General features: G+C 53.2%; 1 protein-coding gene across 8 annotated transcripts in view; it reads right to left on the bottom strand.

Moving 5' to 3' along the window:
• The window catches only part of ALAS1 (5'-aminolevulinate synthase 1), a 608,833-nt gene that overhangs the window by 5,153 nt on the left and 579,189 nt on the right, over positions 1-24,491 (bottom strand). For 4 of the 8 annotated variants that reach the window (XM_085624225.1, XM_085624222.1, XM_085624226.1 and 1 more), the window contains 7 exons: positions 19,734-19,954; positions 17,044-17,244; positions 15,882-16,031; positions 12,161-12,383; positions 7,638-7,822; positions 3,362-3,541; positions 1,383-1,547 (listed from right to left, as the gene is read on the bottom strand). In XM_085624225.1, coding sequence (XP_085480351.1) covers positions 1,383-1,547; positions 3,362-3,541; positions 7,638-7,822; positions 12,161-12,383; positions 15,882-16,031; positions 17,044-17,244; positions 19,734-19,953 — 1,324 coding nt within the window. In that variant the 5' untranslated portion in view covers position 19,954. Of the gene's footprint in view, positions 1-1,382; positions 1,548-3,361; positions 3,542-7,637; positions 7,823-12,160; positions 12,384-15,881; positions 16,032-17,043; positions 17,245-19,733; positions 19,955-22,870; positions 22,969-24,491 lie in introns of those variants that run through there. The other 4 variants (XM_085624227.1, XM_085624229.1, XM_085624223.1 and 1 more) reach the window with 3 other exon arrangements.

Here is a 24,491-nt window from a genome sequence, read left to right as displayed (position 1 = left end):
CTTGCATAGTAGGAGTACTCCCGATTACCACCTTGTTTTGTATGCCTGCATATATACACTGTCTTAGCACCACACTAGAACGATACCTGCCGTTTACTCTTCTGTTGCTTGTAATCACTTCCATCTGCTTCTGTCAACTGATTATCGCAGCACACGTATTTTATACAAGAATACATTTGGTTCAATAAATATATGGAAGAAACTCCCATTGTACATTCTTTGTATACTTCTGAGAACAAGAGCGCATGAGTGACTGGGCAAAACTGTTCTAGATCGGTTTCCACGATACCCGAGGCGTCGGGTTTATCATTTGGGTTAGGGGTGCTTGTGGTGGCACTGAGCTAGCTGGTCTCTAGGCCAACATACCCTTCATGGGTGCTTGGAATCCGTCGAAGCACCTCACCCAAAGTTTGTTGTCCACAAATGCACAGATCCTACGGATTAGTGGGATCTACACTACAGTCTCTTAGCTCTCATAATTATGTCGTTTTTTTACAGCCATGTGTAAAGTGTGCTGCCTCTAGGAAGGGATCATTGTATTAAACCCTTGTTAATCGTGCAGCAAAGCAAGCGAACGCTTCCATTCTAGACAGGCCGTGGTCACTGCAAGCAGTCGCAGGAACACAATGTACAATGTAGCGCATCACAGCTCTTGTAACAACACATTGTTTGCAATCTTCATGAGGCGGAACATAGTAAAAATGCTGAAAACATCATATTGTGCTTGGCAATGATAGAAAAGGTGCACTTAGCTGCTTCGTATAATACCTTCACTTGGTGGCGCGTGCAGAATACAAAGAGTGATGGATGGATGGATGGATGGATGGATGGATGGATGGATGGATGCTTGAATGAATCTCAGCCACCAGGAGTTCTTCGGAAAGGACAGGTTTTAATTTTGCTCCAAGGTGGGGGTCATGGGATGATTCATTCACTTACTCTCAGAAGGTTACTCTTCTTCGCCACAGTGCTGCCCATCGCTGCATGAAACACGCACGGACGATATCCTACTACTGATCCAGTTGCTAGTGACTCCAATTGGGTGACAGATCACAGGGTGACAGATCACAGGGTGACTGCTGGATCCAGTACCAACAATAACCTAGTGTCTTCCCAGTCAGCAGTGGCCTGCTGGAGGGTGTGTGCAAAGTATGCACGTTCTATGTATAGCTAAGGCTTTAGACAACCCACACCGACAGGAACTAATGTGATTCAATGCTTATACAAAACAAACAATCTTTTTGAAGCGGAACACACAGACGCTAGATTTAATTTAAACATAAAAAAATAACACTTTTAAACACACTTGATGAGGTATGACTGTTTGCACGGTTTGTAGAGTGAAAAAGAGTCCCTCTTCCCCTAAACAGCACATGACATACCCAATGTTCCGGAAATGATGTCCATCTTGGGCATCACCCCATCTCGGTCTCCGATCCCTCCTCCGCGGGCACCGTACAGTCCAACAGCGTGCACTTCATCGACAAAGGTGATCGCTCCATATTCATGCGCCACGTCACACATTTCTTCCAAAGGACAGACGGCGCCTGCAGCAGAACAAGAGTTAAAGAGCAGAACTTGTAAAAACCCTGTACATGGAGCGCAGAAGACAGAGCGTTCGGTGAGGCCATAGGAGGGAGGGACGACTCAAACACGAGTGAACCCTCTGCTACAGATTACCATACCTAGTGCCATGAAGCCGTGGCAAGAAACTGGATTTCCGAATATGCCTAAAAACAGTGAACAATACCACTGGGTAATTTAGGACTAACTGTCTCAAGAGCAGACCAGAAATGGACCGATTAGTTGAGCAAGCAGTTCTTTTCTACAAGAAATGAAGACACTGAGTGAGTGCCTGGGACTCAATTTCAAGAAAGGGGCACTGTGGGAGAGAAGACAATCCTCATCTGTGAGAAGCGGGCACAGTAGGTGACCCTCCACTACAAGAAATGGGCACAGTAGAGGAGAGGGCACTTCATCTGCAAGAGATACCCACAGTGGGCGAGTATCCGGTCTCAAGATATGAATGCAGAGCTCATCTGCAGCTGGATTCAGCGCCCATAGAAATGAAACCCATAGGCAGGGCCCCTGGAATTATGCGTATATGGGGCCACTGCATTTTTGGCATAATTAAGGATTAGCCGCATTGGCCACATAATACATTATCTGCTGCATAATTCTCAGATTTTAACAATACAAAACTTTTTTAGCTCAAACGGACGAAGTTACTAAAAACATGGTGATATTCGTTCACACCCATGGAAGACCCTTCGCAAAGGTTGAATTATTATCTTTCAGTTGCTGATTTATGTATTTGGATGTAAAACTGGTACATATGTTGTGAAATCTTAGTGCAGATAGTATCAGGAGTAAGAATTACAAAAGAATGAAGCAATACAATCACAAATTGAGCCACACTACGCCGCATATTTTCTTTTTCTTGACGCATAATTAAGTCGACCATGCCACATAATTTGTTACTCAGCTGCTGTATGATTCCAGTGGCCCTGCCAGTCGAATATGAAATCAGTTGAAGACCGAAGTAAGCTGGCCATGGTATGCAGGGCACATGCTCTTCTCCAGTCATTCACATCACTGGCAGCTTTAACCTGAAGCTCAGACCAGGGGACCGGGCAGGGAAGGTGGTCATACAGAAAGGGCCACACGCTAAGCTGCTCTTGTGGAGAAGCAACAAGTACCCAGAAAAGGCGCCTGCACGGCTACCGTAACCCTAATGGTGCGCCTAAGATTCATCTGCCCGCCTCTTAACACCCAGAAACGTCTTTTACAGATCCCCAGTCCACGCAATGGTTGGATTCCTGGTAAAGAATCCACCCATCTGATGATCTGGCTTTGCCAAGCGCCTCAGACTGCCAGATAGATCCGCTCTTTGAGAGCATCAGACTATGGCTCTGCACCTTCAGAGAAGACTCGTCAGCCTATGCCCAGGGTCAGAAATCTACTAGGTTTACTGGTTTTATCGATTTACTATTAAATCATTTCCTAATCTTTACTCCATCTTAGTTAGCTGTGTGTTGGTCTAGGCTTTATGTAAACAAATTACCAGGGTATTGCTAAGCAACTAATCAGGGTACTTCTTGCTGATCAACTAGCAAAGCTAAGCATGTGGCCCCCCTCTATTATTTTGCAGCCTTAACCATAGCTCGCCCCTATTCCACTTCAGACAACATCACAGGAGACTTTGTTGCTTCTGGGTACTGACAAACAAAGACCTACACGTTTCTATCCGTACATGCCCACAAACAGAAATAGATTTCACGCTGGGAAGAGGACAGCAGACAGGAACAGGGACTGCGGCCGCCCCGTGTCACCTCATGAAACCTTCTAAGAAGGAGCTTACCATCCATGGAGTGGACAGTCTCGAAAGCAACGATCTTCGGGATAGATGGATCGGACTTCTTCAGGATGTCACGGAGATGGCCAACATCATTGTGTCGGAAGACGTACTTGGGCACGCGGCTGTTGCGAATCCCCTGTATCATGGAGGCGTGGTTCCCAGCATCGGAATAAATCTCACAGCCTTGAAACAAGACACAAGGAGTATTTTCATAGTAAAAAAATAGCACATTTTCATCATTCTTGGGACATAAAAGAAAGATGTCACTAAAATAGAAGCTTTTTTTTTTGTTTTTTTAAAGTGGAGAGAGCAAATGAACACAGTGAGTTCTAAATCCCTTTAGTTACGCAAATAAATAAATGCAGCCACATAAGTCATAGCAGCGACCCTTTCAAGGTGGGCTCCTCGCAGCTTTGGTCAGAAGCAGGATATAAAACGGTAGTTCAGTTCATACGTATGTATGTATGTATGTATGTATGTATGTATGTATGTGGAAAAGGTCTAGTGCAAGCTCGCCAAAAAGTAGTGGAATATCCATTGCTTTGCTAACTCCTGAGGCGAAAAGCCGGGAGGTGTTTTTACTGCTATTTTAAACTTGTATACTGTGTATTGATTTTAAAAATACTTGCCGATTTTGCACACTCTGCTTGATTCCCATAGCAGCTGAATATTAGCTGTTGGGAAACGAAATCCACTCGTTTCTTGGCGCCATTGACCGCCGAGGGAGACGATAGCCACGCCCATCTCTTGCTGGCCACGACCCCTCCTACGTCACTTGCGACCACTATAACTCATGTGTCAATACCGGAAGCGCAGCAAACGAGCGCAGCGGGCACGCCGATTGCGCGCTTAAGGCAAGCTCGTCTGCGCTCGTCCGCGACGAGAACGCGCCTAGCGCCACAAACCCTGCCCAATTCAGCCCGCAATCCCCCTGCTACACCCGGGACGCACTGCTCAATCTACGAGGGTACGCGCACGAAGGTAAGCTCACCTTTGAAGAGACTGCTTCTCCCTTAACTGACTTCACCCACAAGGGCCTAATCGCAGGAGGCCTCCTGAACGTCAGATCTCTACCGAAGCATGCCACTGAAATCAATCTCCTTATAGAGTCACACCACCTAGACGTACTTTTTCTAACCGAGACTTGGACACATGCCAACTGTGAGACCGATTTAGCATCCGCTTGCCCTTTAAACTTTAACATCCTACATCTCCCCAGATCCAAAGGCCGCGGTGGCGGAGTTGGCGTCATCTTCCGAGCCTCGTGGCAATTGAACACCATTGACATAGACCCTGTACCCGGAATCGAGCTCTTTGGTCTGACTATAAACTGCCACCCAGGAGTCACCTTTACGGTGATCATCTGCTATCGACCGCCTGGGGCGTTTTCCCTCTCGCAACAGCAAGCGCTCCTCACGATCATCACAAACATGGCAACCTCCCATAACAAACTTATTATTCTAGGAGATTTCAATCTCTGGCCAAACGGCAGCCTAGACATAGGTTTAGACAACCTTCTGCTGTCCTGTGAGAGCATGGGGCTTCACCAACTGATAAAGGACCCCACTCACTCCGCAGGAAACCGTCTTGACCTTATCTTTTCAAGTCCTGGTCTATCTCAAGTAGGCGACATTTTGCCTATGAGCTGGACAGACCACTCGCTCATTAAACTTTACATCAACAACGCCACAATAAGAAAGCCCAAGAATCACTCTCCACCACAATTTTCTTATCGAAACTGGAAAGCTTTAGAAAAACTCAGCACCTCCACCAAAGTTTGAGGTGCAGGATAGTTTCTCTCCTACCAGCTCGGTGGAAAACAATTACAGATCCCTCAGCTCGAGAATTACCTCCATCGCGGACTCGGTTGCCCCTCTAAAACACTGTAAACCCAAAGGTAGAGCACCTGCTCCCTGGTACAATGACTCCTTGAAAACCTTCAAATCAGCCTGTAAACAGGCTGAGAGAAAGTGGAGACACGGATACTGCGACAACAACAAAGCCCTCTGGAAAAACTCACTCCGTGATTACAAATCTGCCATCGCAGAGAGTAAATCGAATTATTACTGCTCCACCATAGCCAACGCGGCCAACAGTCCAAAAAGTATATTTCAGATCCTGGATAATATTATACATCCTGACTGCGTCAAAAACTCCATTCCCCCTTCTCAGACCCTTTGTGATAACCTTGCTCAGTTTTTTACCGACAAAATTGAGACTATCATCAACAATCTGGCAACGCCCCCGTTACATATCCACCCTACCCCTCCCGAAGCTGGCTCCACCAATCTTGATTCTCCGAGGTCAGCCTGCCCTCCTATGAATAGGCTCCTGGCTTTCCCCTTGATCTCTCAAGCAGAATTTGAGAAAGTGGCACTGGGCATCACCTCGGGATCTCCCCTTGACCCTCTGCCTCCGAAAATCTGGAAAGCATGTGGGCACGAATTATTCCACACTCTCCGGTTGATTTGCAATCAATCTCTCAGCTGTGGTCTCGTCCCCATCCCCTGGAAGCAGGCGCTCATCACCCCGCTATTAAAGAAACCTACGCTAAATCCAGAATGTTTGTCCAACTTCCGCCCCATATCACTTCTGCCTTTTCCGGTGAAGGTGCTTGAACGTTGGGTCAGCAACTGCCTCTCAGCCCACCTCGAGCAGCACCACGTGTTGGACGAATTCCAATTTGGTTTTCGCCCAGCCCATGGCACTGAAACTGCTGTGCTCACTGCCATGGAGGAGCTTCGAATGCGTGCAGACAGGGGCCAAGCCGTGGCCTTGATTTTATTAGACCTGTCTGCCGCATTCGATACTATTAATCATGGGACCTTGCTTGAGAGGCTGAGAGAGGCAGGGATCGACGGCACGGCCCTGCTCTGGTTTCATTCATATCTCAGTGACAGGAAACAGGCTGTATCCCTTCCCCCCTTCCAATCGGTCTTCTCCCCTGTCCCTCACGGTGTTCCTCAGGGCTCCTCCATCAGCCCGATTCTTTTTAATGTTTACTTGAAACCACTGGTCACTTTAATCAAATCGCACAATATGACCACAGTAAACTATGCGGATGACACCCAGCTCCTTTTCTCCTGGGAGGGCGAAGACTCCATCTCTTTAGAAGCCTTCCATAACTGTCTAAGAGACACTGCAGGCTGGCTGCACCGGAACTCCCTCCAGTTCAACTCCTCGAAAACCGAGGTTCTGTTCTGTCCCGCGAACCGCATACCCCGCCCTCTGCCTGCTGAGTTCTGGCCCCCGGAAAACTCTAACAACCCGCCACCTGTTATCAGTGTTCGCAACTTGGGCGTCATGCTAAACCACCAACTGAGCATGGAAACGCAGGTTTCAAGAACAGTCGCTACCTGCTCAGCCCTTATGCGCTCACTGCGCAAAGTCCTGCCTTTACTACCACCTTCTGCCCGTGCATTGATAGTCAGGTGCACTATTCTTAGTCGCCTTGACTACTGTAATGCCCTTCTGTTTGAATCCCCAGCGACGCTGCTGGACAGACTCCAACGAGTTCAGTCGGCAGCAGCCAAACTGGCTCTTGGTTGGACCAGGAGATCCTCGGCCACCGCTGCCTTGACCGAGCTGCACTGGCTGCCTTTGAAGCAACGCATTGCCTTCAAAGCCCTTTGCTTGGTCTTTAAGGCACTACACGGCGCAGGACCCAGACCTCTTCAACGTCTGTTCTCGTGGTACAGCCCCACCAGAACACTTAGGTCTACAACCGCCTGCCTTGTGAAAGTACCTAGATGTAAGAAGGCCAGGACTGGGGGAAGATTGTTCCACAGCTTGGCTGCAGCTACTCTGAACGGTCTGCCTGCCGATATTCGCCAAATCCCCCATCTCCTACCTTTCAGGAAACGAATCAAAACATGGCTCTTTCCTCCACCCCTCTAAGCCCGCCAGCCATAGTTCAACCCCCCCGTCTAAAAACCCAGGAGTTAGTTACCAGCGCCAGGATACCTGCCAGGTGACAGCCGCGCTCTATAAATATTTTAAATAAATTAAATAATTCAGGGTCAAAGGTAAAGATCTGCTTAGTTACTGGAGCAGCAGCAGTGTTGCTAGGACCACAGTCGAGCACTACTTGCTTGCGAGTTTGCGTTTTGTAAAGAGGTGTTTCTTGGAGTAGGGTGGGCGTACTTCTGATGGGTGCGGGGCATTGTTCCAGATCCTTGGTGCATAAACGGAGAAGGCTTCTGCCCCAATACATCCTAGCAAGACACTAGCAAGTCACTTGTGACATTACACAGACTGCCCTGCTCCTGGAAGAACTTACCCGGTAACATTTTAGCCAGAGTGAAAAGAGTGGAGTCGTTTGCGACAAAACAGGACGAAAACAACAAAGCAGCGTCTTTGCCATGGAGATCAGCCAACTCGTGCTCAAGATCGACATGAAATTTACTGGTTCCAGAGATGTTCCTTGTCCCGCCTGCTCCGGCACCATGCTTCTTTAGAGTTTCCCTGTTGGTAAACATGAAAGAGTGTACACAGTTAGTAAACTTCTCTTGACCCCATGAAAAGCAGCAAAGTGGGATCTGGTTGTAACCCATTTAAGGCGGTGTTAACCCGTCCAACCACAATCAACACAAATGTAGCTTTTGCGTTTAAGTTAAAGAAGTGGGTCAAGCAGAGGTGGAGGGCCAGCCATGAGAACGAGTGCAGAGGAAACAAGCACACAAGTGTGTCCTGCGCTCAATGTTCCTGTAGCAAAGTAGGTTTTGGGACTGAAGTGAGCAGGAGGACTCAGGAAGTCACTGGACCAGATAACAAGAAGTCGATTTAAAAAGAGACTCCATGAGGATTCTGCCTCTTTAAACCTTCAAGGCCGGCAGGCACCCGTGCAGTTTCCTATTTAATAAAGGGCGCATATCTCTAAAGGAGGCCATGCCACAAGATAATTCAGCCAAATGCCTGGCTCAATCTTGTGTGCAAACAGACGAGTAAGGCTTGTCTGGGGAGGTAAAAAGAGGCGGGAAATTCCAGTCCTTCCAATACATACATATCTATATACGCTATCATACATTCATGGAATTAGAATGAGAGATCCTTTGTGCCCTTGGAAAGGCCCCGGATCAATAATGTGGCTCTTACAGTGGGTAGAAACATGTCGGCACTTTCAAAGGATGATGGGGCCAACGTACCCCTAAACAGCCAGTAATTTGTTTATTCACATTTTAATAATACCTGTGGTACGTCATAATAAGGGATATACATGTGGTTTACCTCAAGGTATTTTTTTATATAAAGCGTATACCTGTATTATCCATGAAAAGAATATATCTTTAATTGCAGTTACGTCCACCCTGGTCGTACCATCTTACCAGGGTGGGCTGAGGTGGCCAATGCTTAAGCATACAACCTTACGTGGGTGAGACCACCGCATCCAAAATCTTTATTTTGACCCACAGTGGGTCCAATAGCTTGGGGACAAGGACTTCGGTATAGGAATTACTCATTCGGTCAATAGATTTGGTGCACTCGTCGTGCAGGGTCTAAATCCTCCCTTTCACTCGACGAGGTATGAAGTTTGGGGGAGGCCCAGAACGTATTCTTCTTGGAGACTCCAGATACTTTTGGTGCCTTCTTAAGTCTATTTCTTGGCATCTGGGGTGGAATGACAAGCTTACAGTATATCAAAGAGTTTCTCTGTGCTGGGATGTGCCCACTTGTTTGAGCACCCTGAGACATTTGTGAAAAACAAAAAGACAGAAACTGGGGCCAGGACTGTTTTTTAAAGCATAAACAAGCTACAAGGGAACTAACAGAAGTGGATAAACCAGCAGTCTGCGATTATTGCATCATTCAAATAGTGCCAACTACTGCCCCATACTTATTATACGTGATTAATGTGTACGAGAGAACACTGCTGGCACGGTTCAGGTTGGGCTCCTTCCGTTGGTTCATTTGTTTTCCCCTTGGCCAGAATTTTTCGGATTCCATTTGTATTTGTCCATGTGATGAGTATTCAAGCCAAACCATTATACACTTTGTCGTCTTTTGTCAATTTTACTTACCGGACACAAAGAAATGTTTATCACCCCTATTACGAAGACATAAATTTTATACGTGTAAAGCCGCCCTATTTCACCTGCTGCAACTCCATGGCCACTGTGTATGCCGCGCAGTTGCTGGCTTCTTGAAGTGTGTTGTAGCCAAAAGAAGGAGCATGTTTGATGAAATCGTTTTTATTTTCCATTTTACAAAGTGTTGTGGGTCTTGTATTGTAGAGTGTAAGTTTGTCCCTGGCATCTTACTTTTTATCCATCTTGTTGTCTTTTTTGGTTATGATGTCCTTGGATTCAAAATGTATGCACTGTCACTTTACATATTGTAAATTATAATTTTTTGTCTTTTTAACATGCGTTTTATATTGCATGATTTTTTCTTATTGTATGTATCTTTTATGATCTGCCTTCGGGAGATCGAATAAAGATGACTGCTAATGCTACAAGCGACAGCGGAAACCCCGTTGTGGGATAGCAACAGTCTGGGAGAGGTGAAGAGGGAGCGCGCACACACAATGGCACCTAAAAGGAATAGATCCGCTGGGAGACGTCTGGAGGGGGGGCTCACTACTAACTTTTAGAGAGTTGGAGTATGACCAAGGGGAGATATTCCGATGTTTGCAACTACAGCATGTACCGAAGTGTCACCTGCCCGAGGGGTACAATCGCCGGACTACTCCCCTATGGAGGAGCGGCTGCTCCTCGACCCTATGGAGGAGCGGCTGCTCCTCGACCCTACGGAGGGCCGGCTGCTCCTCGACCCTACGGAGGACCGGCTGCTCCTCGACCCTACGGAGGAGCGGCTGCTCCTCGACCCTACAGAGGAGCGGCTGCTCCTCGACCCTACGGAGGGCCGGCTGCTCCTCGACCCTACGGAGGGCCGGCTGCTCCTCGACCCTACGGAGGAGCGGCTGCTCCTCGACCCTACAGAGGAGCGGCTGCTCCTCGACCCTACGGAGGGCCGGCTGCTCCTCGACCCTACGGAGGGCCGGCTGCTCCTCGACCCTACGGAGGGCCGGCTGCTCCTCGATCCTACGGAGGGCCGGCTGCTCCTCGACCCTACGGAGGGCCGGCTGCTCCTCGACCCTACGGAGGGCCGGCTGCTCCTCGACCCTACGGAGGGCCGGCTGCTCCTCGACCCTACGGAGAGTTCTGGAGCCGAAATAGTTTTTACTAGGTATTGCAGGGGAAGAGAATTAGCCCAAATACCACAGCAAATGGCTGTCCACTGCTGCAGGGGTGGTGAAACGTAATTAAGCCAGACTATGGGGAGCGAAAAGACCCCCGACGATCAGAGAGTGGGAAGACGACCTTGACTGGTGTCAATTGGCAGAACGGGAAACATACCAGGCCAGAGGTTGCCCCCATAAATTTGAAAACATTTGGGGACCGTGGATGCAGCATAGGGGGATTGAAGAGGTAGGATAAGAAGGGAGGAATGGAGGGCAATGGGCAACCTAACACCGTAAGTGGACTGTCGATCACTCTCTCTACTGTACAGCACGCAACTCTTGGGGGGGGGGGGGGGGCCGACACAAAGGTACCCAGCGAAGTGCTGACCCCCTGCTAGTGGCAGATAAGGCCTTTACTTGATGTCAAACTTTACTTTCTTGAGCTCGAACAATTGCTCAATAAAAATATATATATATTTTTTTTTTAACGTATTTTTCGTCACATCTTCGACTGTAGTTCTACACTGTAGACTCTCTCGTCTGAGAGCAGTGGCTCTGTGTCCGAATGTCCTGGGTCACTCGCGTCATGCTGCAGCAGCTACAATGCGAGAAAAAAAACGAAGGTCATTTCGGGGTCTGTGTTTCCAAGGATCCTGTGGTGTTTAGATGTTTTGCCAAAATAAATGTACTTGAAGCCTTTGAAAATATGCATTTTCATATCTCCAAAATATGAATAAAGATCTGTCGTCGAGGAGGAATGATACACAGAAAGCGAGAAGGTCTTTTATCATCGTTCGGTTGTCATGGTAGCCCTGGATGTCAATGGACAGCGGAGTGAAAGCAGGGTGACAAATAAAACTAGTCTCCAGGGAGTGACCGGGGAAGGGAGAGAGTTGCAATTTAACTCAATGAATTGGAATAACTCCCCATTTCCTCAGTATTGCTTCTCATTATTAAAAAAAAATTAATAAAACTTCTTGAACACAAAAAAAAAAAAAATTGTCTTCAGAAAATTGTCTTACGAAAGAGGAACACTGTCAACACCACCACAATGTCCTCAGGTTCATGTGCAGCTGCAAAACCATCATTGCAGTATTGTGGTATTTACTTGCCTTCCCTCAAAACTGAAAGAAATGATGGTGCACAGGCAGTGACCCACGTAGAAGCCATCGTGGCCCGCACGGTGCAGCTAGTTTAAAACTTAGGCCTAGATTTAGATCTTGGCAGACGGGTTACTCCTTCACAGCGGTGACGGATATCCCGCCCGCCGAAGTATAAACCCCTTATACCCTCTATGGGATTTATATTTCAGCAGACAGGAGGTCTAAACCATGCCCCTAACAAAATATAAAATAAAGGAAGAACCCACCAACAGGCTTTGGGTATAAACGTCCTTCTTGTCGTTTCTCTACACCTGGGACACACCAAGAGATGCTGGAAGAGGGCAGCCAGTGTGGGGAACCCCACAAAGGGGAAGACGTACAAAGCAACATTGCGCATACTCCTTCGGTACCATTACTCCTACAGGTGTTTACAGCCCCACAGTTTGTGCTTCGTCACATCAGGACTTTCTAACGCCTCTTGGGCGTCTTAAAGACAATTTACCAAACAACAACACTCACGTGACAGCTGCAACAACGCGAGGGTGGCGACTCATCCCCAGGTAGTCGTTGCTGCACCAGACGGACACCTCCTTCTTGCTGACCAGCGAGTCGGAATAGTCGTCCGCCATGGGGAAGGCGCGGCTCCTCCGATTCACGGTTTTAAACACGCGGTAGGTGTGGTCCTTCTTTTTCTCATCAATCTTTCTCTCAAAAAACTGGTCATACAGGAAGGTGTTAACAGCTGCAAATTAAAAAGGGACAGAAAAGTTCAATAATTTGGGACTGAAAAACAGTGTCACTTTGATTGCTAAAGCTCTGCTTTTTCTTCAACGCATTTGCCACCGCAGACTAGAAGTACTGGTGTGAGGCACGGCGGCGCCCACGCATGCAAGGTGACCCACTGCGGCACCCTCCCGCTGCACAGCGGACCCACTGCCGGCACCCTCCCGCTGCACAGTGGAGCCACTGCCGGCACCCTCCCGCTGCACAGCGGAGCCACTGCCGGCACCCTCCCGCTGCACAGCGGAGCCACTGCCGGCACCCTCCCGCTGCACAGCGGAGCCACTGCCGGCGCCCTCCCGCTGCACAGCGGAGCCACTGCCGGCACCCTCCCGCTGCACAGCGGAGCCACTGCCAGCGCCCTCCCGCTGCACAGCGGAGCCACTGCCAGCGCCCTCCCGCTGCACAGCGGAGCCACTGCCAGCGCCCTCCCGCTGCACAGCGGAGCCACTGCCAGCGCCCTCCCGCTGCACAGCGGAGCCACTGCCAGCGTCCTCCAGCTGCACAGCGGAGCCACTGCCAGCGTCCTCCAGCTGCACAGTGAAGCCACTGCCAGCGTCCTCCAGCTGCACAGCGGAGCCACTGCCAGCGTCCTCCAGCTGCACAGCGGAGCCACTGCCAGCGTCCTCCAGCTGCACAGCGGAGCCACTGCCAGCGCCCTCCTGCTGCACAGAGGACCCACTGCCAGCACCCTCCCGCCGCAGAGCCGGCCCACTGCCGGCACCCTCCCACCACAGTGCCGGTGCCCTCCCGCCGCACAGCCGGCGCACTGCCAGCACCCTCCCGCTGCACAGCCGGCACACTGCCAGCACCCTCCGGCTGCACAGAGGACCCACTGCCAGCACCCTCCGGCTGCACAGAGGACCCACTGGCAGCACCCTCCCGCCGCAGAGCCGGCCCACTGCTGGCACCCTCCCGCCGCAGAGCCGGCGCCCTCCCGCCGCACAGCCGGCCCACTGCCGGCACCCTCACGCTGCACCTGGCCCACTGCCGGCACCCTCCCGCCGCACAGCCGGCCCACTGCTGGCACACTCCCGCCGCAGTGCCGGCGCCCTCCCGCCGCACAGCCGGCACCCTCCCGCCGCACAGCCGGCCCACTGCCAGCACCCTCCCGCTGCACAGCCGGCCCACTGCCAGCACCCTCCAGCTGCACAGAGGTCCCACTGCCAGCACCCTCCCGCTGCACAGAGGACCCACTGCCAGCACCCTCCCGGCGCAGAGCCGGCCCACTGCTGGCACCCTCCCACCGCAGAGCCGGCGCCCTCCTGCCGCACAGCCGGCACCCTCACGCCGCACAGCCGGCCCACTGCCGGCACCCTCCCGCTGCACAGCCGGCCCACTGCCGGCACCCTCCCGCTGCACAGCCGGCCCACTGCCGGCACCCTCCCGCCGCACAGCCGGCCCACTGCTGGCACACTCCCGCCGCAGTGCCGGCGCCCTCCCGCCGCACAGCCGGCACCCTCCCACCACACAGCCGGCCCACTGCCAGCACCCTCCCGCTGCACAACCGGCCCACTGCCAGCACCCTCCAGCTGCACAGAGGACCCACTGCCAGCACCCTCCCGCTGCACAGAGGACCCACTGCCAGCACCCTCACGCTGCACAGCCGGCCCACTGCCGGCACCCTCCCGCCGCACAGCCGGCCCACTGCCGGCACCCTCCCGCCGCAGTGCCGGCGCCCTCCCGCCGCACAGCCGGCACCCTCCCGCCGCACAGCCGGCCCACTGCCAGCACCCTCCCGCTGCACAGCCGGCCCACTGCCAGCACCCTCCAGCTGCACAGAGGTCCCACTGCCAGCACCCTCCCGCTGCACAGAGGACCCACTGCCAGCACCCTCCTGCTGCAGAGCCGGCCCACTGCTGGCACCCTCCCGCCGCAGAGCCGGCGCACTCCTGCCGCACAGCCGGCACCCTCCCGCCGCACAGCCAGCCCACTGCCGGCACCCTCCCGCTGCACAGCCGGCCCACTGCCGGCACCCTCCCGCCGCACAGCCGGCCCACTGCTGGCACACTCCCGCCGCAGTGCCGGCGCCCTCCCGCCGCACAGCCGGCCCACTGCCAGCACCCTCCCGCTGCACAGCCGGCCCACTGCCAGCACCCTCCAGCTGCACAGAGGACCCACTGCCAGCACCCTCCCGCTGCACAGAGGACCCACTGCCAGCACCCTCCCGCCGCAGAGCCGGCCCACTGCCAGCATCCTCCCGCCGCAGAGCCGGCACCCTCCAGCCAAAGTGCCGGCACCCTCCCGCCACAGTGCCAGCACCCTCCCGCCACAGACCAGACCCATGGCTGGCATCGGGCCACAGAGGTGACCCACCACCGGCACCCTCCCACACAAGGCACCCCATTGCCAGTGCCCGGTGCCCCACTGCCAGTGTTTGCGAGGCATCACCACTGCCAGTGTTGGCCAACCTACCTGACATGAGTTCCCACCACCAGCGCTGTTGCGCAAGGTGCCCCATGCCAGTGCCTTCCTGCACAAGGCGCCTCATCGCCCTCCCGCACAAGGTGCCCCACTGCCAGTGCACTCTCCTACAAGAAGCCCCACTGCCAGTACCTGGCAACCTGGTGCACCACTGCCAGTGCCCAACCAGCACCCCACTGCCAGTGCCCACCCAGCACCCCACTGCCAGTGACGGATTCCCCAGTGCCCACCCACCTGGCGCATGACTGCCAGTGCCCACCTACCCGTCTGCCATGCGTTCCCACTGCCAGTGCCCACCTACCCGTCTGCCATGCGTTTCCAATGCCAGTGCCCGCCTACCCGTCTACCATGCGTTGCCAATGCCAGTGCTCGCGAAGGGATTTAACTAGCAGTGCCCACATAAGGCATTTGACAAGCAATGCCCATGCAAAGCATTTGATGAGCTGTGCCCAGTTACCTCAAGGACGTATAAAGTTGTGCAAAGATAAGAGTACTGCTTACTCCTTCCGTTTGTACCAAGAAGTCCCCTCCCTCAAACCCCTTCCAGTGAGTTCATAAAACAGTCTTCTCAGCAGATTACTACACTGATGTGTGGGTGGGTCACACCAGCTGCCTCATTTAGCCATTATCAGAAAGGAGGGGGGGACAGAGCGAAGAAGGGGGGGGGGGGGGAGAGACCTCTGCTGCACAGTCCAGCATGCGTTTCCCAGGTAAAAAGTCTGTGTCCATGGAAGCAACCACCAATTGATTGCAAGACTTTAAATATCTCTTTGCAGACCCCAGAGCAGTGAAAAAGACACAGAGGCGGGAATGCGAAGGGCGGGGGGCAAGCAAGTGCTGAGGAGGGTCTCTGTATCCCTTTGGCACAACCCTCTGGGAGCTTAGCCCGAGTGCAGTAAACTTGTTATTCAAGGGGCCCATCCCGAAAATGAAACACTTATAATAAATGCGAGCTCTACTTAAACTGTTCTCGAATGGGCCTGGACCCGGCACGGGCGGTGACAAATTAAGCACAGCGAGCCGTCAGCATCCTTACATTTGGGCATGTTGTCCTGGAGGAGGTGGGACACGGTCTCCGGCCTCTGCTTCCGAACCACATCCTGGAACCTCTTCAGCAGGCCAGGGTGGTCCTGTCCCTCGGTTTGGATCTGCACCACTGCCGGAGTCAGGGGGGACGCGGCCAGCTCTGCGCGTAAAAACAGAAGTGCACGGGTGAGGTCAGATGTACGGGGAGGGCGGAGTCACTGGTCTTAAGGACCCCACGACAACTCTCAGACACAACTAACCCCGGACTCTCAGATGCACGGGTGAGGTCAGATGTACAGGGAAGGAGAGTCACGTGCCTCAAAGGCCCTACGACAACCCTCAACAGACACACAACTAACCCCTGACACAAGTGCACGGGTGAGGTCAGATGTACAGGGAGGGCGGAGTCACATGTCTCAAGGACCCCACGACAACCCTCAACAGACACACAAATAACCCCGGACTCAGAGATGCACGGGTGAGGTCAGATGTACAGGGAGGGCTGCGTCACGTGCCTCAAGGACCCCACGACAACTCTTAGCAGACACACAACTAACCCCGGACTCTCAGATGCACCGGTGAGGGCAGGTGTACAGGGAAGGATTGTCACGTGCCTCAAGGACCCCACGACAACCCTCAACAGAAACACAAATAACCCCGGACTCAGAGATGCACCGGTGAGGTCAGATGTACAGGGAGGGCTGCGTCACGTGCCTCAAGGACCCCACGACAACCCTCAACAGACACACAACTAACCCCGGACTCAGAGATGCACGGGTGAGGTCAGATGTACAGGGAGGGCTGCGTCACGTGCCTCAAGGACCCCACGACAACCCTCAACAGAAACACAAATAACCCCGGACTCAGAGATGCACCGGTGAGGTCAGATGTACAGGGAGGGCTGCGTCACGTGCCTCAAGGACCCCACGACAACCCTCAACAGACACACAACTAACCCCGGACTCAGATGCTGCAAGACACAGGTGCACACTGAACTGTTCGTTATACCAGACATTGCTTAACAGCAAATGACCACATTTCACAATACAAACCAGCAGAGAGGGCAGCCTTCCTCATTTGAAAGGGATGCGACCCAACTGACAGGATTTCAAGAACAGGTTCCCGGCGAGGGCAGACACGCCCAGAAAGGGCACACCCGAATGCCCACATACCTTTCCTCACCGCCTGCATTTCCTGCACGTCCTCCTGCAGCGCCAGGCTGGCTTTGCGGAACACGCTGCTGTTGTCCGGGTTCATCTGTGCTGCCAGGAAGGGGCACTTGGTGGCCGCCTTGGGGCTTGCATTAGCCGCAGAGGGGCCCGGTTGCGAATGGGATCCGGTGGGCCTGGGCGCGGCTCCGGCAGCGCTGGTCTCTGTGGAGACCAACAGAAACGTTTAGATTTCTCGGATCAACATCCCAGAGTTTCACAATATTTCAAGGATTCCAGAAACCCAACCTGCTCAATACACGTTTTATGTCTACCAACAATGTACCGCTGTACCGCTGTACAGTCCATTTATCTCACATCCCATTAAACATGCACATGTTCTACAGCTCAAAAACAGAGCTTTACGGATACACATGTATCCGAAACACCTAGTAACAAAGATGCAAAGTTCATGCATCTTAAAACCCTGTGCTTTACAGGCGCAAAGTTCATGCATCTTAAGACCCAGGGCTTTAAAGGTGCAAAGTTCATGCATCTTAAGACCCAGGGCTTTAAAGGTGCAAAGTTCATGCATCTTAAGACCCAGGGCTTTACGGGTGCAAAGTTCATGCTTCTTACACCCAATGCTTTACGGGTGCAAAGTTCTTGCAGCTTAAGACCCAGGGCTTTACGGGTGCAAAGTTCATGCTTCTTACACCCAGTGCTTTACAGGTGCAAAGTTCGTGCATCTTAAGACCCAGGGCTTTACAGGTGCAAAGTTCATGCATTTTAAGACCCTGTGCTTTACAGGTGCAAAGTTCATGCATCTTAAAACCCAATGCGTTACAGGTGCAAAGTTCATGCATCTTAAAACCCTGTGCTTTACAGGTGCAAAGTACATGCATCTTAAGACCCAGTGCTTTACAGGTGCAAAGTACATGCATCTTAAGACCCAGTGCTTTACAGGTGCAAAGTTCATGCATTTTAAAACTCTGTGCTTTACAGGTGCAAAGTTCATGCAGCTTAAGACCCAGGGCTTTACGGGAGAAAGGTCATGCTTCTTACACCCAGTGCTTTACAGGTTCAAAGTTCATGCATCTTAAGACCCAGGGCTTTACAGGTGCAGAGTTCATGCATTTTAAGACCCAGGGCTTTACAGATGCAAAGTATATGCATCATAAAACCCCATGTTTTACAGGTGCAAAGTTCAGGAATCTTACAGGTGCAAAGTTCAGGAATCTTAAAACCCCATGCTTTACAGGTGCAAAGTTCATGCCTCTTAAAACCCAGTGCTTGGGGGGACCCAATGATGAACCATGTCACCCGTGTGTGAGTGAGGGTTCTCGTCCTTAAAAAGGATTCCTTCCATGCAAACAATTTCATCACATCACACACACCAATTTATTATTTCTGATAGGGTACATCTCTAGGCAGTGTACTAGCCTCTAGCACTCGGAGTATCACACCAGGCGTACTTAAGGGTGAATTTATGTAATAGTGGGATTAGCACATAGGTGGTTTCGGTAGGCCCTGTGATCCCTAGTGTGAATATTATCACCAAATGCAGAGGGTGGCGGGGGCCACCTCTGTCCAGGCATAGAACACGCTCCGGTGTGGGATCACCTACATGCAGAGGGTGGCGGGGGTCACCTGTGTCCAGGCATAGAACACGCTCCGGTGTGGGATCACCTACATGCAGAGGGTGGCGGGGGTCACCTGTGTCCAGGCATAGAACACGCTCCGGTGTGGGATCACCTACATGCAGAGGGTGGCGGGGGTCACCTGTGTCCAGGCATAGAACACGCTCCGGTGTGGGATCACCTACATGCAGAGGGTGGCAGGGGCCCACCTGTGTCCAGGCATAGAGGACGCTCCGGTGTGGGATCACCCATATGCAGATGATGGCGGGGGCCACCTGTGTCCAGGCATAGAACACGCTCTGGTGTGGGATTACCCACATGCAGATGATGGCGGGGGCCACCTGTGTCCAGGCATAGAACACGCTTCGGTGTGGGATCACCTACATGCAGAGGGTGGCGGGACCCACCTGTGCCCTGGCATAGAACACGCTCCCGTGTGGGATCACCCACATGCAGAGGGTGGCAGGGGCCACCTCTGTCCAGGCATAGAACACGCTCCGGTGTGGGATCACCTACATGCAGAGGGTGGCAGGGACCCACCTGTGTCCTGGCATAGAACACGCTCCGGTGTGGGATCACCTACATGCAGAGGGTGGTGGAGCCCACTGGTGGCCTGGCATTGAACACCGAGTGGTGTGGGATCACCTATGTGCAAAGGGTGGTGGAGCCCACAAGAGGCTTGGCATAGAACACGCTCTGGTGTGGGATCACCTACATGCAGAGGATGGCAGGGGCCCATCTGTGTCCTGGCATAGAAGACGCTCTGGTGTGGGATCACCTACATGCAGAGGGTGGTGGGGGCCCACCTGCGCCCTGGCATAGAGCACGCTCCGGTGTGGGATCACCTACATGCAGAGGGCGGCGGGGGCCCACCTGCGCCCTGGCACACACTCGTGAGCTGCAGATGCCTCTCCTCTGAAGTGGCAGACAACAGCCTGAGGCGTGGTCTCACCTGTAGGGTGGAGGTCTTGCTGCCAGGAGCACTGCCCGTGGAAGACATGTTTTTGGACCAGTATTTTACCTCTCCCCCCGTGCCCACTAGACAGCATTCCCCGGTCTCCATCCAACACTCACCTGGCGGGGGCATGCTGCATTCCCTGGCCTCCTTGCCCACAGGGCTGTTCTCCTTGGCCTCCTGGCAATGAGCGGCTGAGGTGCGCAGGGCGCGGGCAGTCATTCCCTCCATCATCACTGGACAACTCTGGGCATAGGTGAGCAGTGACTGGCCGGCCTTCTGCAGGAAGGACTGGGACACCCGGGACAGAAAGGGGCACCGGCGGGCGAAGGCCTCCATCCTGGGGAGACAAGAGCATGGAGTCAGAGCAGCTCCTACCAGCACCAGGCATGGCCCATTCAACCCCAGTACTAGAACCAAAGTACACCCTTTGTGGTGCCACATGCCCCATCCACACCCCAGATACCACGACCACGCCAGAACTCTTCCTCAACCCACAGCAGAGCTCCTGCCAGCTGGGGCCCAGCTGTGAGCCTCACATGCGTCAGAGCCACCTGTACACCGACTGGTGCAACACTCCAGCAGGACTCAGCCCTGACAGCACCCTAATCAAGGCAGGCTGCTCCCCACGAGCCACATCTCTCTCTTCCCAGTGCCCTTGACTATGCCAGGTCGGCATGCACCCTCGATCTATGCCAACATTTCCAGAATGACCACCTCACTGGAGCCTTGCCTCCCGTGCCAGAAGTCCAGCAGCCTCACCTTGCATCTCACATCCAGAATACCTCCCGTGCCAGACGTCCAGCAGCCTCACCTTGCATCTCACATTCAAAATACCTCCCGTGCCAGACGTCCAGCAGCGCCACCTTGCATCTCACATTCAGAATACCTCCCGTGCCGGAGGTCCAGCAGCCCCACCTAGCATCTCGCATCCAGAATACCTCCCGTGCCAGACGTCCAGCAGCCTCACCTTGCATCTCACATTCAGAATACCTCCCGTGCCAGACGTCCAGCTGCCTCACCTAGCATCTCACATTCAGAATACCTCCCGTGCCAGACGTCCAGCAGCCCCACCTAGCATCTCGCATCCAGAATACCTCCCGTGCCAGACGTCCAGCAGCCTCACCTAGCATCTCACATTCAGAATACCTCCCGTGCCAGACGTCCAGCAGCCCCACCTAGCATCTCGCATCCAGAATACCTCCCGTGCCAGACGTCCAGCAGCCTCACCTTGCATCTCACATTCAGAATACCTCCCGTGCCAGACGTCCAGCTGCCTCACCTAGCATCTCACATTCAGAATACCTCCCGTGCCAGACGTCCAGCAGCCCCACCTAGCATCTCGCATCCAGAATACCTCCCGTGCCAGACGTCCAGCAGCCTCACCTTGCATCTCACATTCAAAATACCTCCCGTGCCAGACGTCCAGCAGCGCCACCTTGCATCTCACATTCAGAATACCTCCCGTGCCGGAGGTCCAGCAGCCTCACCTAGCATCTCACATCCAGAATACCTCCCGTGCCAGACGTCCAGCAGCCTCACCTTGCATCTCACATCCAGAATACCTCCCGTGCCAGACGTCCAGCAGCGCCACCTTGCATCTCACATTCAGAATACCTCCCGTGCCGGAGGTCCAGCTGCCTCACCTAGCATCTCACATTCACAATACCTCCCGTGCCAGAAGTCCAGCAGCCTCACATAGCATCTCACATCCAGAATACCTCCCGTGACAGACGTCCAACAGCCTTACCTAGCATCTCACATCCAGAATACCTCCCGTGCCAGACGTCCGGCAGCCTTACCTAGCATCTCACATTCACAATACCTCCCGTGCCAGACGTCCGGCAGCCTTACCTAGCACCCCACTTGTGCCTTACAGTCACAGTACCTACCTCCCGTGCCAGACTGCCCAACACCTACTCCTTCTGCGACAACGCTCCGCACCCCAACCATGCCAGACATCTAGCACCATCACTGGTGCACAAAACACCAGTGCAACACTGAAAATGGTCTCCAAGCTATATCTCCCACAATCCCCAGAAATGGAAGGTCTCCCTTAACCCTTGGTTAAGCTGGACACCCAGTACAGTTTGCTGTGACTAACGAGCCTGCATCAACCCTCGTGCATAACGACCAGCACCTTCACACATGCCCCACACCCTTACCCATGCCTAACCAGCACCATCACACATGCCACACACCCTCACCCATGCCTAACAACCAGCACCATCACACATGCCACACACCCTTACCCATGCCTAACAACCAGCACCATCACACATGCCACACACCCTTACCCATGCCTAACAACCAGCACCATCACACATGCCACACACCCATACCCATGCCTAACAATCAGCACCATCACACATGCCCCACACCCTTACCCACGCCTAACAACCAGCACCATCACACATGCCCCACACCCTTACCCACGCCTAACAACCAGCACCATCACACATGCCCCACACCCTTACCCACGCGTAACAACCAGCACTATCACACAAGCCACACACCCTTACCCATGCCTAACAACCAGCACCATCACACATGCCCCACACAATTTACAACTTAAAATATCAAAAGGCCCTGGCAGTTGGGCACAGATAAGGGAGTGTGGCACGCATAAGGGTACTAGTTGTAAGCATTGGTAAAGGTGTGTGACATGTCAGAGGGTGCTGGTAGTAAGGCAGAGGTAAGGGTGTTTGGCACACGTAAGGGTGCTGGTTATGCATGGGTAACAGTGTGTAACTCACATGAAGGTACTCATTGTAAGGCAGTGGTAAGGGTGTGTGCACACGCGAGGGTAATGGTTAGACATGGGTAAGGACGGTGTGTGCACGTGAGGTTGCTGGTCGTTAGGTACGGGTGTGTGCACGTGAGGTTCTGGTCGTTAGGTACGGGTGTGTGCACGTGAGGTTGCTGGTCGTTAGGTACGGGTGTGTGCACACGCGAGGGTGTCGGTTGTTGTGCATGGGTACGGGTGTACGGACCACCTTCGGCTGACGTCAGAGCACTTTTCATTTACACAAGTTTTGAGAAACGCCATCCATTTAACCTGAACGCAGGTTTACTTAGGCAAGCTAGAAAGTCAAATTATTTCGTTATGATATTTGTTCTTCATGTTTTTGGTCTTAATTCAGAGCCAGGCACTGCCCATGCGATTAACAGCCAACTCCCCAAGCTGGTGCCAGACATTCATCATACAAGCGACAGACACATCATACCACCCGCAGCAGACCTCATTCACGAGCACCTGCATAGAACCACGAACATCTTGAACTGCGACAGACATCCAGAGCTGGTTCTGTGTCAGGTCTTCAGCACCCACCAAGCCACACCCTCAATTGTGTCGACCAATCAACACGCTCACCAGTGCTAGACACCTTCGTCAGTGCTAAACAAGCACCTCCCACACCACTAACAGACACCCAGTATCCCACCCACGGCAAGGAACCAGCCCCTTCTCCCGAGCTGGACCTCATAAATGCACAACAACCAGCACCCACGAGTGATGAATCCCTCAGCCTGAGTCAGACACCCTCAGTAGGACACCCAGCGCCCTCAACTATGCCAGACCCCTCAATATCTAGGCTTTGCCAGACACCCTGACCTCTATCAGATACCCAGCACCCTCATTTGTGCCAGAGATGCAGAACCTCTCCTTTGTCCGATTGCTTGGCCTCCGTCAGCCACCAAGCAATAAGGCCAGTGTCAGACACAGAGCGCCCATGCCTTCTAGCCTCACTACGCCAGACTCGTTCACATGCCCTCCCCAGTACCAGACACCTAGCAGCTCTCCGATGTCAGATCGTCTAGTTTCTCATCTGTGAGCGGCATCCAAAATCCCACTTCTCAGACACCCAGTTCCGTTACCAGGGTCAGACACCTCACATGTGCAAGTAATGCAGCACCCCGATCTCTGCCTGCCTCCGTCCCCCTTGTGCCAACCCGCGCCCCAGCCCTCACGTGCGTCAGACAAACTATCCCTGTCAGGAACCCAAAAGTGCCACCACTGTCCTGACAGATATGCCAGTGTCACCCCTAATGCCAGACATCATCACCAGGGTCAGACACTCATCTGTGCCAGATGCATAACCCTCCCGTGGCAGCTACCTTAGTATCCTGCCGCATGCCAGACGCCTTCATCTGTGCGCCACATCAAAGTCCTCCAGGGTCCGATTCCTCATTATCCTGCCCGTGTTAGTCATCCTGAGCTGTGTGACCTCTCACATGTGTCAGACACCTACATCCGTTGCCAGTGATCCAGAACCCCTCCAGCGTCAGCTCACCCGGAATTCTGCCCATGCCAAGCACCCCACCTGTGCCAGACACCTTCACGTGTGCCAATCACCCAAAACCCCTCTAGGGTCAGATCGCTCAGTATCCTGCCCATGCCGGAAACAACCACCTGTGCCAGACACCTCAACCTGCGTAAGACGCCTACACTTGTTGCCAGGGATCGGGAACCCCTCCAGGGTCAGATCCTTAAGTATCCTGCCCATGCCGAGCACCCCCATCTGTACTAGACACCTACACCTGGGTTAGACACCCACACCTGGGTAAGACACCTACACCTGCGCCAGTGATCCACAACACCTCCAGGACCACATTCCTCAATATCCTGCCCGTGCCGAGCACCCGCACCTGGGGCGGACACCTACACCTGCGCCAGACACCTACACCTGCGCCAGACACCTACACCTACACCTACGCCAGACACCTACACCTGTGCCAGTGATCCACAATACCTCCAGGGCCACATTCCTCAATATCCTGCCCGTGCCGAAAATAACCACCTGTGCCAGACACCCCAACCTGCGTCAGACACCTACACCTGTTGCCAGGGATCGGGAACCCCTCCAGGGTCAGATCCT

The sequence above is a fragment of the Triturus cristatus genome, chromosome 9 (assembly GCF_964204655.1).
Source record: "Triturus cristatus chromosome 9, aTriCri1.1, whole genome shotgun sequence".
NCBI classification, from domain to species: domain Eukaryota; kingdom Metazoa; phylum Chordata; class Amphibia; order Caudata; family Salamandridae; genus Triturus; species Triturus cristatus.
The sequence above is the reverse complement of the archived record's forward strand: the minus strand, read 5'-3'. Positions and strand labels throughout refer to the sequence as shown.